Source organism: Peromyscus maniculatus, chromosome 4 (genome assembly GCF_049852395.1).
Source record: "Peromyscus maniculatus bairdii isolate BWxNUB_F1_BW_parent chromosome 4, HU_Pman_BW_mat_3.1, whole genome shotgun sequence".
In the NCBI taxonomy this organism is placed as follows: domain Eukaryota; kingdom Metazoa; phylum Chordata; class Mammalia; order Rodentia; family Cricetidae; genus Peromyscus; species Peromyscus maniculatus.
The window spans coordinates 138,743,127-138,758,454 of NC_134855.1; the positions used below are offsets into that span (position 1 = coordinate 138,743,127).

The 15,328-nt window shown below is 53.3% G+C and overlaps 1 protein-coding gene across 4 annotated transcripts in view; it reads left to right on the top strand.

Moving 5' to 3' along the window:
- The window catches only part of Nfatc2 (nuclear factor of activated T cells 2), a 130,285-nt gene that overhangs the window by 100,203 nt on the left and 14,754 nt on the right, over nucleotides 1-15,328 (top strand). For all 4 annotated transcript variants that reach the window (XM_076571108.1, XM_006989247.4, XM_006989246.4 and 1 more), the window contains exons 7-9: nucleotides 222-277; nucleotides 790-916; nucleotides 2,712-3,407. In XM_076571108.1, coding sequence (XP_076427223.1) covers nucleotides 222-277; nucleotides 790-916; nucleotides 2,712-3,407 — 879 coding nt within the window. The remainder of the gene's footprint in view (nucleotides 1-221; nucleotides 278-789; nucleotides 917-2,711; nucleotides 3,408-15,328) is intronic.

Below are 15,328 nucleotides of genomic sequence, written 5' to 3' on the forward strand. Positions count from 1 at the left end.
ATACACACACATTTCTCTCGCACACAACTCTCGCACACATGCACATTCTCTCGCACACAAATACATTCTCTCTCTCTCCCTCCCTACCCCCCACCACACGCACACCTGCACTCCATACACCTCCCTGAAGGGATTTGATGGGGACCGGGGGCTGGGGGCTCTGTCTTACATCTTTGGCTTCTCCTGGTTCCTTCAAAGGCTGTTGTTTTTGTATTTTCCAGATGGGCAGCAGGTTTGGGAGATGGAAGCCACGGTGGATAAAGACAAGAGCCAGCCTGTAAGCTCCCAAGACAGCCCCAGAGTCCCCACTGAGGTCTCTGTCCCCTGCTCCCCCTTCCCTTCCCCCCTCCCTCTTTATTTTCTCCCCCTTTTCTCTATTCCTCCCTTCCTTTCTTTTTTCCTTCCCTTCTTTTTTCCTCTTCTCCCTCCCCCTTCCTCCCCTCCCCTCCCCCCTTCCTCCCTCCCTCCCTCCCTCCCTCCCTCCCCCCTCCTCTCCACAGTGAATTTCATAGTCACTTAGCAAGTACAAACCTCACTTAGCGAGCTGGCCACTTACCCAGCCCCAGGCCCTTTGGTTTGTGACCGTGACATCTTTACATGTTGCTAGATCAACTTCCCTTGCTGAGATGAAAAGTTAAATTCCCTTCCATCAAATTTCTCTTTAAATGTAGGGAAGGAAACCAGACGGCCCGCTTGCTGTAGGTGGGCCTGGGTGGACTTGGTTGGGATCGCGGTAGGAATCCTAGTATGCTGTATATGGTCACATTCATGACAACTGCTTCCTTCTAGAACATGCTTTTTGTTGAGATCCCCGAGTATCGGAACAAGCACATCCGCGTACCCGTGAAAGTGAACTTCTACGTCATCAATGGAAAGAGGAAACGAAGTCAGCCACAACACTTTACCTACCACCCAGGTGAGACATTCTCCCTGACACCCCTCAGGTTCCCAGACAACACTGACCAAGGGCTCGGGATTCCCCCGTCTGCTCCCAGCTCGGTTACCTGGGGCAAGTGACTCCCACCCTCTGAGCCTCGGTTTTCTCTTGGGTTGGAAGGCACTTCCCTGTAAGAAGAGCTCCTTGTAACACACTGATGGCAGCTGCCATGTCATCCATGTTGTCCTTGGGGGGCGGGCATTTGCTAAGCTGATGTCTCTTGCTGTCCATCCTTGTCTTAGGTTTGATCACATTCAGGGTCAAGGTGGACATGCGCTAGACTTCTCAGGGTCCTTGACTGTCCACCCATGGGTGGAGTTACCTGAGGCACAGCCAGACCAAAAGGTCTCATTCATGAAATTCTGTAGGCCCAAGAAAGTGGAACTAACCTCTCACAGAGTGGTTCCCATGACAACCCCAAGGTAACCGACAGGTTAAGTAGCGACAGCAGCTACAGAACCGATGGACTCACCCTTGGGAACGCCCACCCCTCCATCCCTCCAGGCTAGGAAAGGGGTGTAAACCCGTAACCCCAGCCCTGAAGCCCCCAGAGCTCCACTGTCTCTGATTGGTCCACACATCTGACCCGGGTGGGCCCAGCTTCAGCAAGGTGCATGGAAGGCTTGTGTGATGCCTGTGAGGATGCCACCATGAGGACTGATGTGACATGCTGTCGGGAGCAGACGTGGCATCCCATAGGCCCCAAAGCTGCAGGGAGAACCTGGTCCAATGCAGAGCTGTGGCTTTCAGCAAGGGGCTGTGTCCTCTGCTTTCTGCTGATCTCCCAGTGTCTGCAGTAGCTAGGCCTCCCTGGGCTGAGTGTCAGTGCTGGGCTGGTGGATCAGGACCTCAGAAGGTCCACCCCTCAGGTCTCTGGCTGTCCAGAACTGAGATGCTGGCCTTTGAATGGCACTTGCAGAAGTGGTCTTGGGGACCTGGAGTCAGGCTTGTAGTCCTGCTCGCCTCCTCCAACCCTGACTCTCCAGAGGCTGCCCTACTCACACTTAGGGACAATCCTCTCGCCCATTAGTGAAGTTGTTCCTCCCTCCCGAACCTGATGATGGAGGCGTTGGGCAGGGGTTGCCTGCCTCTCTCCTTGCTATGATCAATACCCAGCAAAAGCAATGTGAGGGGCAAAGGTTTTCTTTTGACCTTTAGAGGAGAGACCGCCTTTCCCGGTGGGGAAAGTTTGTCAGGAGTGGGAGGTGGCGGGTCACCGTGCATCATGTCAGGAAACAGAGAGACAGATGCTTCTTATCCGGTCTAGAAACCCAGCCCATGGGGTGACGCTGTGCTCACTCAGGGTGGGACCCCTTCACAGGCGTACCCAGAGGCATGTCTCCTGGGCGACTCTAGATCCTGTCAAGTTGGCAGCGAAGAGTGAACAGGGCGACTGTGTTGGACAGTGTCCAGTAGGAGGAAACAGTGGGGAGATGATGGGGACAGATGGGTCAAGAGCAGGAGAGTCACTACAGCTTTCTCCTCTCAGCGCCCACCTTGAGGAACGAGGCAGAGCAAACTCTGGCCCTGAGTCAACCTACCCTCTGCCCATCCGCAGCTGGCAAAGCTTGTAGTTCATGGGCATTACCGAGGTCAAGTTTCACCTGAAGACAATTCCAGGGGTGGGGATCTTATGGCCCAAGGCTAAGAGTGACAGACCAGCCATGTTCCTGCCCACTCGGCTTCCCAAAGCCAGGCTTCTGGCCGCTGTTTCCTCAGCACACGCTCACAGGCCGCCATGATTGCTGCAGCCCTGTGCTTTTCTCTCCCACAGTCCCTGCCATCAAGACGGAGCCCAGTGATGAGTATGACCCTTCTCTGATCTGCAGCCCTGCCCATGGAGGCCTGGGGAGCCAGCCATATTACCCCCAGCACCCAATGCTGGCCGAGTCCCCTTCCTGTCTTGTGGCTACCATGGCCCCCTGCCAACAGTTCCGCTCGGGGCTCTCCTCCCCCGATGCCCGCTACCAGCAGCAGAGCCCTGCGGCGGCTCTTTACCAGCGGAGCAAGAGCTTGAGTCCAGGCCTGCTGGGCTACCAGCAGCCAGCTCTCCTGGCAGCACCCTTGGGCCTGGCCGATGCCCACCGCTCTGTGCTGGTGCACGCTGGTTCTCAGGGCCAGGGGCAAGGATCCACCCTGCCACACACATCCTCCGCTAGCCAGCAGGCCTCACCTGTGATTCACTACTCACCCACAAACCAGCAGCTCCGTGCCGGGGGGCACCAGGAGTTCCAACATATCATGTACTGTGAAAACTTTGGCCCCGGCTCTGCCAGGCCTGTCCCACCGTCCATCAACCAAGGTCAGAGGCTGAGCCCCGGCTCTTACCCCACGGTCATCCAACAACAGACTGCCTTGAGCCAAAGAGCTACCAAAAACGGACCGCCAGTCAGTGACCAGAAGGATGCTATGCCCACCGGAGTGGCAATCAAACAGGAACAGAACCTGGACCAGACCTACCTGGATGACGGTAAGAAGCTGTGCTTGCTCAGTGTCCCTGTCCTGGAAGCCCCCATGTGGCCCAGTCTACCCTGCCACCTCCTTGGGCCTCAGTATCTCCATTTTAACCTGAGGGCTGACATAAGATAACCTTTAGTGCCACACGCGCCCTCTCCCTGTGGCAGCTTGGGGGTGGGTGCTGGCAGTCACAGTTGCCCCCCCCCACTCCAGTAGAAAAAGCCAATGAAGGGAGTTCTGGCCACCGGAGTGTCCCCTGAGGTCATGAACTGGGTCTGTGTCACCACGTCCATACTCCTTCCGTGGCCAGATTTAGATGGATGGTGGCAGGAAAGCGGAAAGGAAGGAAGAGTCCTTTCTCTCGTGTGGAGGAAAGTCCCACTTTATGTCCCTCTTCTGTGCGTGGGGGAGGGGCGGAGAGCGAGGACGGAGCCCGGCTTTGAAAGGGGCTCTATCAGGAGCATGAATGGGGGCTGCGGGCAGCTCTGGCACGTGCTGCTGGGACACAGGGACCATTGATGGGGGCTAGCAATGGGCTTCCGCTGGGGCGAGCTCAGCTGATGGGGGGCAGGCCCAGGGAGAGGGTGTGGGAAGGTGCCCCCAGCTTGTGGGTACATGGCCTGGGCAGAGGCGTGGCTTGTCAGAGCGGCTGAGACAGGTTGACTGGGCTCTGAGGGAGGCCACACTCACCTGAGATGAGTAAGGGGCACCCAGGAGGCAGAGAGGGTGGGGCAGGCAGAGGAGACTTCTTTCTCTTCCTTTTGAGGGTTCAGAAAATCAGAACTCTGGGCTGGGGGTTTCTGAATTGGAGGAAGAAACTCTAAGTGGCCAGCTGCTCCCTGTCCCCAGCTCCAGCTCATGGACATCTGGTACCTGGTGGAGTGTCCCGCTTCCACAACCTCCAGGACAAATGTGGTTTGGGTTTGGGGATACTCTGTAACACTGTGTTATCATTTCTACATCCCTAACCCCCAAATCTGAAATCTGGAGAAATCTAGAATTTGAAACTTCCTAGGAATCATTTTGATACTCAAGTTTTGAATTTTAGAGTGTTTTGGATTTTTGGATTGAGGATGTCCATCCTACCCCTGAAAGCACAGTAACTTAGGACTGCTAACTCCCAAGAGCCCAGCAGGGACCAAGGTAGGGTGCTCTAGAACAGTTGCTGTGGTTACCATAGAGCCTGGGACTGACGGTAGATATGTGGGTGACAGGAAATTATGCTGTGTTTGCTCAGAGTCTTTGAAGTCTTGTCCAGACTGGCTACCTGGGTGTTCTGAGACTTCTGACAGCTTCCGTCTCTCTGATGGAACTATCAGCCAAAGAGTTAAACCAGAGACCTTTTGGGACACTTTCTAAAGCGCTGCCCCACGGGCCTGGGCAGACCAACCCAATAGCTATGCTGTGTGAAGAACCAATGGAGCCGGGTGGTCAAGTGCAGCAATGACAGAGAGCTCTGAGGTGACCTGGGCACGCTCATCTGTGACTGTTAGACATCCGGTGACAGCCAGCCTTGATTTAAAGAGGGTTGTTGGCAAAGAGAGCTCAACAGAGCAGCAGCCGATGGCAGCCGCTCCCAGAGCCCTCCATGTGGAGGCGGGGGACTGACCCCATTGGAAGCAAGGTGCTTTAGGTATTAGTGTCTGAACAGGGCGGGTGTTTCCCAGAAGCCTCTGGGGAGGGGTTGGTTTGGTCTCTGGGAACAGAGATGTGCCGCGCGCCCCGCCCCCCATCCTCACCATCGTCTTGCATTAAAGATGAATGCCAGTCACCTTAGTTACGGAACTGCAGGTAGACACCTCGATGGGTCAGAGGTGGTCCCGTGTCCGCCACAGCCACAGATGTACAAATGGGATGGCTCGTGTTACAGAGGAAGCAGCTGGGTTTGGGGGCCTTGGGGGGCCTCCAGAGATGGCTTTCTAGACACAGACAGGCGCACAGGTGTGTTGGGTGAGCTCCCCTCCCCCAACATGATTCAGCCCTCAGACAGGGAGAGATTTGAGCACAGACAGCTTCCCCGGCAGGAGGAGGCTTTTCTTCAGACCTCTTCACAGTGCGTGTGCCCCCTCACCCCCCACCCTGGAAACTGGGGAGAATGCTCTGCAGGAGGATTCGGTAGCTTTAAAAGGTGAAAAGGTTGGGTTGTTGTGGGACTTCTCAGAGCCTCGACTGTCGTGGTTGACATTAAAAAAAATCTATAAGGCCAGGAGGTGCCTGGCACTTCCTAGACAGTAGTGTGTGTATTACACACTTTGAGGGAAGCCATTCTCAGGGTCTCTGTCCTCTGTCAGCCCACACAGCCCTGGAGGTGTGGCCCGCAGCAGGTCTGATCCTGCAGCCTAGCGCTGGTCCCTCAAATGCTATATTCAGAGTTCTCCATTTTTGCTTTACCCCTGGGTCTGAGCCATATGTCCCCAGGGCCGTACTGTGTCACTGTCCAGTTTGTTTGGGGCTTGGCTTACTTGGTCCCCAAAGCACCCCCTGTGCTCCAGGGTGAACTCAGAAAATATGGATGCAGTTTGGCTCTTGGCTGCCAGGGCTTTGGGTCCTCCCGAGAGGCCTGGCCCTACACCCAGGACCCTGCACACGCTCCTCTGTGGCATAGGGTTCTTGATCTGTTGTTTGGGGTTTAAAGCAGACAGATAGACTCAAGGCATGCTTCTATCTGCCTGAGGGTGACTGGGCTTGGGGTCCTTTCAGCTGTCATTAAAGGGGGTCTCTCTCCATGAAGCCAGAGCTGGTAGCCCAGAATGTAGGTCACACACTGGCAGTGTGTGAGCAGAGGACAGTGGACATGAATCTCTGCACAGAGGCAAACACTGGCCTCGGAGGTTTGCCCAGCCTCTCCCCTGGGTCCAAGGCGCTCCATACCCTAGTGTCTCCAAACTTGGCCCCTCTTCTGGGCTGCATTTCTTCTTGCTCTTGACTATTCTGGGTTGTTCCTTCTTGGGCCGAGAGCTTATCTACTTTTCCTACTCTGGTGGGTGAAGATGCTTACAAAAGTCTCCTTGAAACGGGAAATGTTTCCATTCCAGATGCAGTGGGTCCCCTTCACCTGCCCTTGACATGGTGTCCGTAAATGCTGACCTGCTCTGTCCTGGCTGGTGGACCTGCTCTCTCCTCCTAAAGCCCCAGATTGTACCTGGGCAGTTCAGGTGCACGCGACAGCTGCTCCAGTACCTGAGTGCCTCCTCCGCGCCTCCTCTGTCCCTCCTCCATCCCTCCTCCACCCCTCCTCCGCCCCTCCTCCATCCTCCTCCATCCCTCCTCCACTCCTCCTCCGCCCCTCCTCCGTCCCTCCTCCATCCTCCTCCGCCCCTCCTCCGTCCCTCCTCCATCCTCCTCCGCCCCTCCTCCGTCCCTCCTCCATCCTCCTCCATCCCTCCTCCGCCCCTCCTCCGTCCCTCCTCCATCCTCCTCCATCCCTCCTCCATCCCTCCTCCGCCCCTCCTCCATCCCTCCTCCGCCCCTCCTCCGTCCCTCCTCCATCCTCCTCCATCCCTCCTCCATCCCTCCTCCGCCCCTCCTCCGTCCTCTCCAGCTCTCCTTGTCCTCCCACTTCGTCCCCCTGGGTCCTTGGCTCCTGATCTCTCCCACCGTTCATGCCCAGATCCCCAAGTATTTGCTGGCTCCTCCCGAGCCAGGCTCTGCCCTAGAAGTTTTGGGGGTGGGGTGGTGGGGGTGGGGGATAAGAAACAAAGCCTTGTCTTGGGGCATTTTCATTCTGTTCAGGGACAGATGTAAGTGTAGATGCCAATGTCTAAGGGAGTGAATCGTGACAAATGAGGGAAGTCACACAGGTTGGGAGCTGGACGGCAGCTGGAAGGTGGGCATGCCCTGGGAGGGTCTGAAGGGAGAGCATTTCCGGGGAGTGGGAACAGCAGGTGATGGTGGCCTGGAGGTCAGAGCAGCAGGTGGGGGGGGGGGTTACTGCAGCAGTGACCTAGGTATTTTTGGAAAAGGTGGCTCTGGCTGCCTTTGAGAAACAGACGTGAGGGAGGCAAGGGTTGGAAGGAGAGAGTCAAGTTCATGTGTCGTTTCCAGGACAACCAAAAGTTTACAGTCACCCCCCCCCTTATCTTTGAATTTTTGTTCTTCAGGTTCAGGTTATTATGTCCAAAATATTAGATGGAAAATTCTGGAAAGAAACAGTTCTGCACAATTTTTCCTATAATGGTTCTTTTATTGTCAGTGGTCTAGTTTGTAAAGTGTCTTCATGGGTTTGCACATTTAGATAACACAAAGTATTCATAGGGCCGGAGACTCAGAGTGTGTGCCTGGGATGCACATTCATTTTAGATACAGCTAACTTTGGTGAAGGTGAATCCCCAGCAGGAAGGAGATGGAGCTGAGGTGAGCATCTTCCCCCAAGTTGGGTTGTTTGGGACGCATCTTGAACTGCCAAAGTAGGGCAAGAGTATGGGTTAACCTCCACCACTTCCTTAATGTGAAAACGGAGGGGCTGTGGTCCTGTGCCTGGATGCAGGCCCTTGGGAGCCATGCCAGGGAAAGGGGACTCAGAAGTGACTGTCACCTGTGACTTTCACCATTGATGACGCCTCCTAGGAACCATGTTGATGCCACAGCTGAACTGTGGTTTGAGGGTCATTAAGCCAGCTCACCACCAAGTCCACCACAGGCCCTGAGGGCATGGGTGCGCCCTCGGGTCTGAACCACAGGAAGGAGACTGTGGGGGCAGAAGGAGCAGGGGCCCAACTCAACAGGCATCCTTGATGTCTTTCTGTCTCCTCGGGAGAGAGGATGTGGTCTGGTGCTGGCTGGAGCCTGGATGTGACCTGTGGGGACAGCCTACGGCGTGCACACATGTGAGCAAGCATCTATGGGTATGGGAAGCGCTGTTTTGAAAGCTATTCAGCTCGTGTGTGTTCTTCATAGGAAATGCATGAGCAGTAGACATTGGATGAAAACAGTATTTTCCACTATATTTAAATATTGAACTATATTAACATCCACCTCCAAAGCAATAGTGTTGTGTTACAAGTGGGGTCACCCCAAAATTACAGCCTAGATCTTCATAGCTCTGTGTATGGGAGTGCATACTGGGATTTAAACCCAGCGCCTTGTACATGCCAGGCAAGTGCCCTACTCCTGGGCTGCATCCCCAGACCTCTTTCCGATTTTGATGTTGTTTTCTTAGTCTCTGAGCCGTGGGACACAGGCATTGCAAACAGACTGTGTTTATGTACCACCACCCTCTACGGGTATGAGGACCTGCAGTAGGTGAGGGTTGGTTGGTTTGGTTGGTTTGGTTTTTGGTGTTGGTTTTCACCCCTTCTCTTGTAAAGAATTAACACCAGTGCCTTGGGGACAATGCCATTCACCTTGGGAACTTTTGTCCTGGGTCCTGAGTCCTGGGCCGTGAACAGACGCTGATCCAAGCTCCTCGCCTTCTACGAAGGAGCAACACACTCTCCCTATGCACGGGCAGTGCGAGATCAGTTGCTGTCATGAACACGGAGGACAGCGTCTTACACACCTGTCCCGTAGCAAGCAGGGCCAGTTCTGGCTCATGGGCCCAGTCTCAGTTTGGGGTCTGTCGTGTCTAGAGGTTCTGACTGGATTTCCTTCCTGGATGTCTGTTCTCTGTGGTGCCCCCTCTGTGGTGAAGATGGCTTCCGATGCTCAAGATTATTCTAAGAAGGAAAATGGAGCTTCCCAGTAAAGTGTGTGTGTGTGTGTGTGTGTGTGTGTGTGTGTGTGTGTGTGTGTGTGTAGGTCAGAGGACATCCCTCTCTGCCAGCACCCTGTAAGGCCTTTGAGAATCTGCAAGTATGGAAGGCAGTCAGTCACACAGTCGGGTCCCTCTGCCTCGTCCCCAATAGCAGCAGCAGCGTGGTCACCGTCCCAATGGACTCTGGGCCGTGCAGCTATTAGGAGAGAAGCTGGGCTTTACAGAAGGGCCTTGGGGTTGACTCAGCCTGAATCCCTCTCATCCCGCTGGATTTCCTCTCGTCATTTCAGCAAAGGCACCTTAAAAACTCCCAAAGTTCAGAAACCCCACCTGTGCACAGGCAAACCACCCCCCCCCGCCCCCAGATGACAAGGGTTACCATTTGCGGATCACTTAAGTGAGCCTATAATGGACCTGAGTCTCTCCTCTCCCAGCGGTGCCTCAGTGTTGTGCCTCAGTGTACCTCCACCCTGCCCCCGTTAGTATCTCACGTGTTGTGCCGCTTAGACTTTGGTCATTCTCCGCTTCTGGCTCACAACACAATGCTGCCTTCAGGCTGCTGATGCCGGACTCCAGCAAGCTCTGCCTCTCTCTGGGATTCTGCGAGGTAGACGTTTTCAGAGGATGGGCTCTTGCTCTTGGAGGTCAAAAGACACTAGACCACAGAAAGTCTTCTCCAGAGCAGCTGTCCACTCAGCCTGGATGCCAGAGTAACAGGTCCTCCATGAGCAGACGGTACCCAGCACGGAGAACCAAGGTGGCCATTACCCGTTTGCACCAGTGTCTTTCCTTGTGAGTCACGTGAGCTCTTTTGAACAGTCACCTCCTCGCAGGCTGTATTCTGCAGTCACAAGTGGGAAAAGGGAGTTGGCTGGACAAAGGGAAGGGGTAGCTCTTTTGGCAAATGTCAGAGCGACCTCTCTATACTTCAGTTCCTATTAGGACAGAGGCAGAAGGGCCCGGCTGCCGCTGTGTCTTAGTGAGCACGGTGTGCAGGAGCCCCTGGCAACTCACTTGAATCAGGGCAGATGTTACAGCCACTCCGGGCAAAACTGGGGTGCCACGACATAGAGTGTTGTAGACTGTGCTGGGCCCATCTCCCAGGCCACCCCTAAAGTAGTCTTGTGTGTTTATGTAATATATAAATACCTATTTATTTCCCTCAAATATATGCTCTAGCTGTAGCCTACCTCTCTGGGCATAAGCACACCCCAAAAAGGGGCTCAAGGCTAGGATCTGACTGGCCAGCAGTTAGCTGAATCTTCCTTCTATGCTTTTCTCTGCTCTTTCCTCCCCAGCCGTAAATTCACTTTGGGCAGCTGGTGGAATTTCGCTCTCCCAGGGGCTGAGCCCCCACCCTGTGCCTCTTGTGTGAAGAATTTGTCGGCTTTTCCCATCCCACAGAGCTGCTGTTTGGGTTTGGTCTTTGCCCTCTACCATTCTGTTGGACTTGCTTCTTGCCCTGGATGCGCTGGACTTGGATTTAGCACCTGGAGAAGGGCTTGGGTCTTGGGGATGATTAAACCATCGGCTTGGCTCTTTCCCATGCTGTTTTTGACACCTCTTTAATTTTTTACTGATCTGGGGATCCAGTCACATGGAGACCATTTATAAAGGAAGGGCCAGGTCTGCTTTGCTCATCCACACCACCCGTTCTGTGTCTGTGGGTGAAGACACTCAGGGTTGGGCGTGAGCGGTGTCTGCTCCGGTCCTTAGGAACAAAGCCTGGTGGGCTTGGACTGATGTCTGTTTCACCCTCTATACGTCTCTGAAGCTAGATCTCTGGACAGGCGAGCAGAGCGGGCAGCCCCTGGCTCCCATGGCATCCAGCGTGGGGCGCCCAGCGTGAGTTTGTGGCAGGACCACTGGCTGCAGGCACTTTGGACGAAAGTGCGTGCTGTGAACTAACAAATGAGTTTCATCTGTGGCCCTTCGATTTTGCTGCCCCAGAAAAGCTGGAAGGACACTCCCTGGCTGCTGGTTTTCCAAAAGTCTCTACTAAGTGGAGGTTCTGTTGTGTAAACGGAGGATGGTGGAATGCCTGTGGACTGGCCAGCGGCTGGTGCTTACAGATTTCTGGGAGTTGATGGGGTCTTTTAATTCTCAGCTTTGTTGGGCACCTAAAATGAATTGACCCCAAACTGATTAAATAGTTCTCTCCATGTCTTCCTAACACATGGATTGGGTTGTAGTCAGCTCTCAGATGTGGGGAATTGTACAGAAAATAGATTTCCAGTGTCCCTTAGAGAAGCCAGGGACCTGGCTCCTTTCGGCCCACATTCCACTCAGCAGCTATCAGGAGTCAAAAGCAAGGCAGCCCAGGCATAGTGGTCTCCTGTGACGGCAGCCACTCACCTGCATCCACACCCCCACCACTCACCTCCTGCATCGAGGTGGAAGGCTGGGGTCTGGCTGCTTAGTATCACACCGTCTGCTGGTTGTCCTGTGCCTGGCTGGCCCTGGTCACATTCCCACGGGGACCCACGGCCATTTAAATTGGTGATTCACTTCAGAAGCATCATTGACCCTGTGACTGCCTAAGGCAGGACCCGCACAGGTGGGGACCTTGGAAGCCCTCACTGCCTCTGTCAACCCGCTGCCTTCCTCCTCATGGCTGGGGGACCTTAGACTCTCTCTCTCTCTCTCTCTCTCTCTCTCTCTCTCTCTCTCTCTCTCTCTCTCTCTCTCTCTCTCTCTCCTCGTATGTCCCTGGAGGTCAGAGGTCAGTATCTAGTCTTTTCCTCTCTCACTTGTCACCTTACGTTTTTTGAGTCAGGGTCTCTCACTGAACCTGGAGCTCACGGATCTGGCTGGCTGTCCAACTCCAGGGGTCCACCTGTCTTCCCAGGACTGGGGTTGTTGGTGTATGCCAGCATGACCAGACTTTTTACATAGGGTCTGGGTCCTGCATGCAGCAGGAACTTTACTGTTGGGCTGTTTCCCAGCCCATCTTGTTTGCTTTTATGATTTTATCACGTGTTTGCGTTAGAATTCGCTCAAGAGAGTGGCTGCCTTTGTTCTGTTTGTCTTACCCCACACTGCTCCATTGCTCCTCTGTTAAATAGCCCCCCCCCCAATGTTTGATAAGGATGGGCCTATCACAGCATGAAGTCAACCATTTTTACTGCAAGAAACCTGGATGTGGTGACTTGTCCTGTGGAGTTTCTCCTGGCCCAGTTTCTTTCTGTTTCTTTTGTTCTGGTGGGGGTGGGGGTGGGGTTCAGCCTGGTCCTCTGCCTCTGGAAGTCACTTATGTTAGCATTATTGACAGACACAGAAGGTGGTGATCCTCATTGGGAGGGGTGGGACTTCAGGTGGCCTCTGTCCTGGGAGGTTAGTAGTGCTTGCTAGGGAATGTGTCCCCCCACAAATCCCCTGGTACACTAACTGTGCTGGGTGATGCTCTGTTCCCATCCAGCCAACCCCTCCTCTCCGGTAAGCTGGAAAACAGCTATAAAGGGAAACTTCCCTGCACCCACAATGGGAGAATTCAGACAGATGGGAAGGCCAGATGAATGCCCCGATTCTTCTCCATTATTTACCATTTTAAAAATAATAGGTCGGTTTATTAACATCCTTCCCTGGTGATCAATTGGAGTTGTGTGTGTGAGACTTATTTGGAGCCATTATGAACTCATGGCCTTAACATAATTGATGTTTTAAGGTTTGAATGGCCGATTTGAGCAGGTCCTTTTGTCCCTTGTCTTTGGTTGGCTCTAAATAAGGACTTCCTACCCTGTCTTCCTCTGCTTAGCGATGTGCCCCAGGCTTCAGGGAGGAAAGAGGCGTGTGTGTAGACGAAGGCTTGCGTGTTTTATCAACTGCATGAACAAGTAAGAAGCAAAATCACATACTACCTATTGATACTCCTTAAGTGCAAATTTAAACCAGAGCCCCTCTGACCACTGAGCCCCTCTTTGTTTAGAAAAACAAAGGCTGACTACATAACCCCTCAGTCATGACTCCCTAAAAGAGCCTGGGGTGTGGTTCAGTCAGCAGGGAGCCCTGGGTCCCATCTCAGCAGCACATGGCAAGCATGCTGGGGGGGGGGTGCCTGCCATCCCAGACTGCTGAGGTACAGGCAGGAGGATCGGGAGTTCAGCATCATCACTGGTCTACAGGGGTCTGAGGCTAGCCTGGGCTCCCTGACCTAGTCTCCAAAACCTAAGGACTTTTTAAAAATTTTTCTACTTTTACCACTGTCGTTCCTGAAAGTGAGAAAATTTTCACATAAAATGCAGCGTTCACGGTTTCAATTGCTCTGTGAATGCTCGTTATAGAAAACACAACATTTGTAATATATACTCAAGAGCATGTATCTTACATATTATGTTAGTTACATTGTCATGTGTGCAATGTATATATTTCATCCTGGGTCCAAGCTGAGTGCAGACTCGGGCCAGCCTGGTGTCAGGTCACTTTCTATGTAGTCCTGCCCTGCCCCTCTTGTGACATCTCGCTCTCTATAAGAGGAGGCTGTGCTGTATAATCTTCCAGGGTTTGTGTGTGGCATTTCTTATCAGTGAGCAGCTGGCACCGATCCACGTCCAGCCTGCCTCATCAGAGTGGCAGCTCCTGGGCTTCGGGCAAGCGTGGCGCCTGGACTCTGCATGTCTTCAACCCACCCTTCACTCCCTGAGTTCCATGCTTGTGGTTTCCTTTTGTCTCGGATCAGTTGTCTGAACTGTGCGCTTGGCTGTCAGGCCCGAGAATGCTCCCGCCAAGCTGCTTCTCTACGGAGTTTCCTGGAATTTGCTTTTGCTCTCCACCTTAGGTGATACGACTTACTTGTGGCTGCAATTCCCCCACCACACACACACCTTTTTTCCAGCCTTGTAGTATTCCACCACACTATCTGGAATTTTCTTTTCCTCCTGTTATGTGTGTCCAGTCATGTCTCACCTGCCTGTGGAGTTGCCTGGTAATGGAGTGTGCACGCTTCCAGTGTTGGAAACAGCCTCGTCTCATGATGTGGCTGTATCAGTAACAAAGCTGTCCGCTGTTCTCCCTTGTCACAGAGGCCACTGATACCTTTCCATTTCTTATTCTTTGTGTATACGTGGGTATGTGCACATGTGTAGCTAGAGTTTTCCTGCCTTGCCCACAGTCAGGACAAATCTTTGTCACCCACCAATTCCACAGCTGCTCAGACCCAACCAAGTAAACACAGAGACTTATATTGCTTACAAACTGTATGGCCGTGGCAGGCTTCTTGCTAACTGTTCTTATAGCTTGAATTAACCCATTTCTATGAATCTATACCTTGCCACGTGGCTGGTGGCTTCCTGGCGTCTTCACATGCTGCTGGTCATGGCAGCAGCTGGCAGTGTCTCTCTGCCTCAGCCTTCCGATTCCCAGCATTCTCCTCTCTCCTTGCCCCACCTACTTTCTGCCTGGCCACTGGCCAATCAGTGTTTTATTTATTGACCAATCAGAGCAATTTGACATACAGACCATCCCACAGCACACGAGTGTAGGTACCCACAGGAGCCAGAAGAGGGCGTTGGATTCTCACAGCTGGAGTTATAGGGTGAGCTGCCTAAAGTGGGTACTGGGAACCAAATTCAGGTCTTTGGGAGAGCTGTACACACTCTTAACTGTTGAGCCATCTCTCCAGCCTCACACCTTTCCATTTCTTTGTTTAACTGATGTATGTTAAATAGTGTCTTTTGGTTAACAGTTCTGAGTTCTCTTTAACTAAATTCATTTCCAAAAGCTCTGTACTTAATAGGATTCTGGTAATCCTCTCCACACAGTCACCAACTGGCAGCAGAGGGTCACCCAGAGCTTGAAAGACATGCAGGGCCTCACTCTGTCCTGCAGGATCAATACTGTTGGGCCTCAGCCCATGCTTTTACAGCCCACCAGGGGTTCTGAGTTCACCAAGTTTAAGGGCCAATAAAAGGTCCTTTCTCCCCTGACATCAAGAGACTCCACTGTGTCACTTCTAGGCACAGGAGCCCTCCCGTCACCCTGCACCGTTCTATGTAGGGTTGGCTTCCAGGGCCATGGTTTTCTGACTCAGTCCCATCTGCTGAGATGTCCATTCTTCCCCATGGGCCTGTGGCCCACAGGGGCTATCAGTGGGCCTTGTCCCCTGTATCAGTTTCTGTCTAGCCGTGACACACTTGTGTCAACTGTTTATGGGGTATAATACACAGCTGTGGTGACTTGTTAGACCCCTTGTGGGTCCTGGAACCAGCTGGTCCTCCTCTGTCTTCTGTTTGTGTGGCCGTCCACTA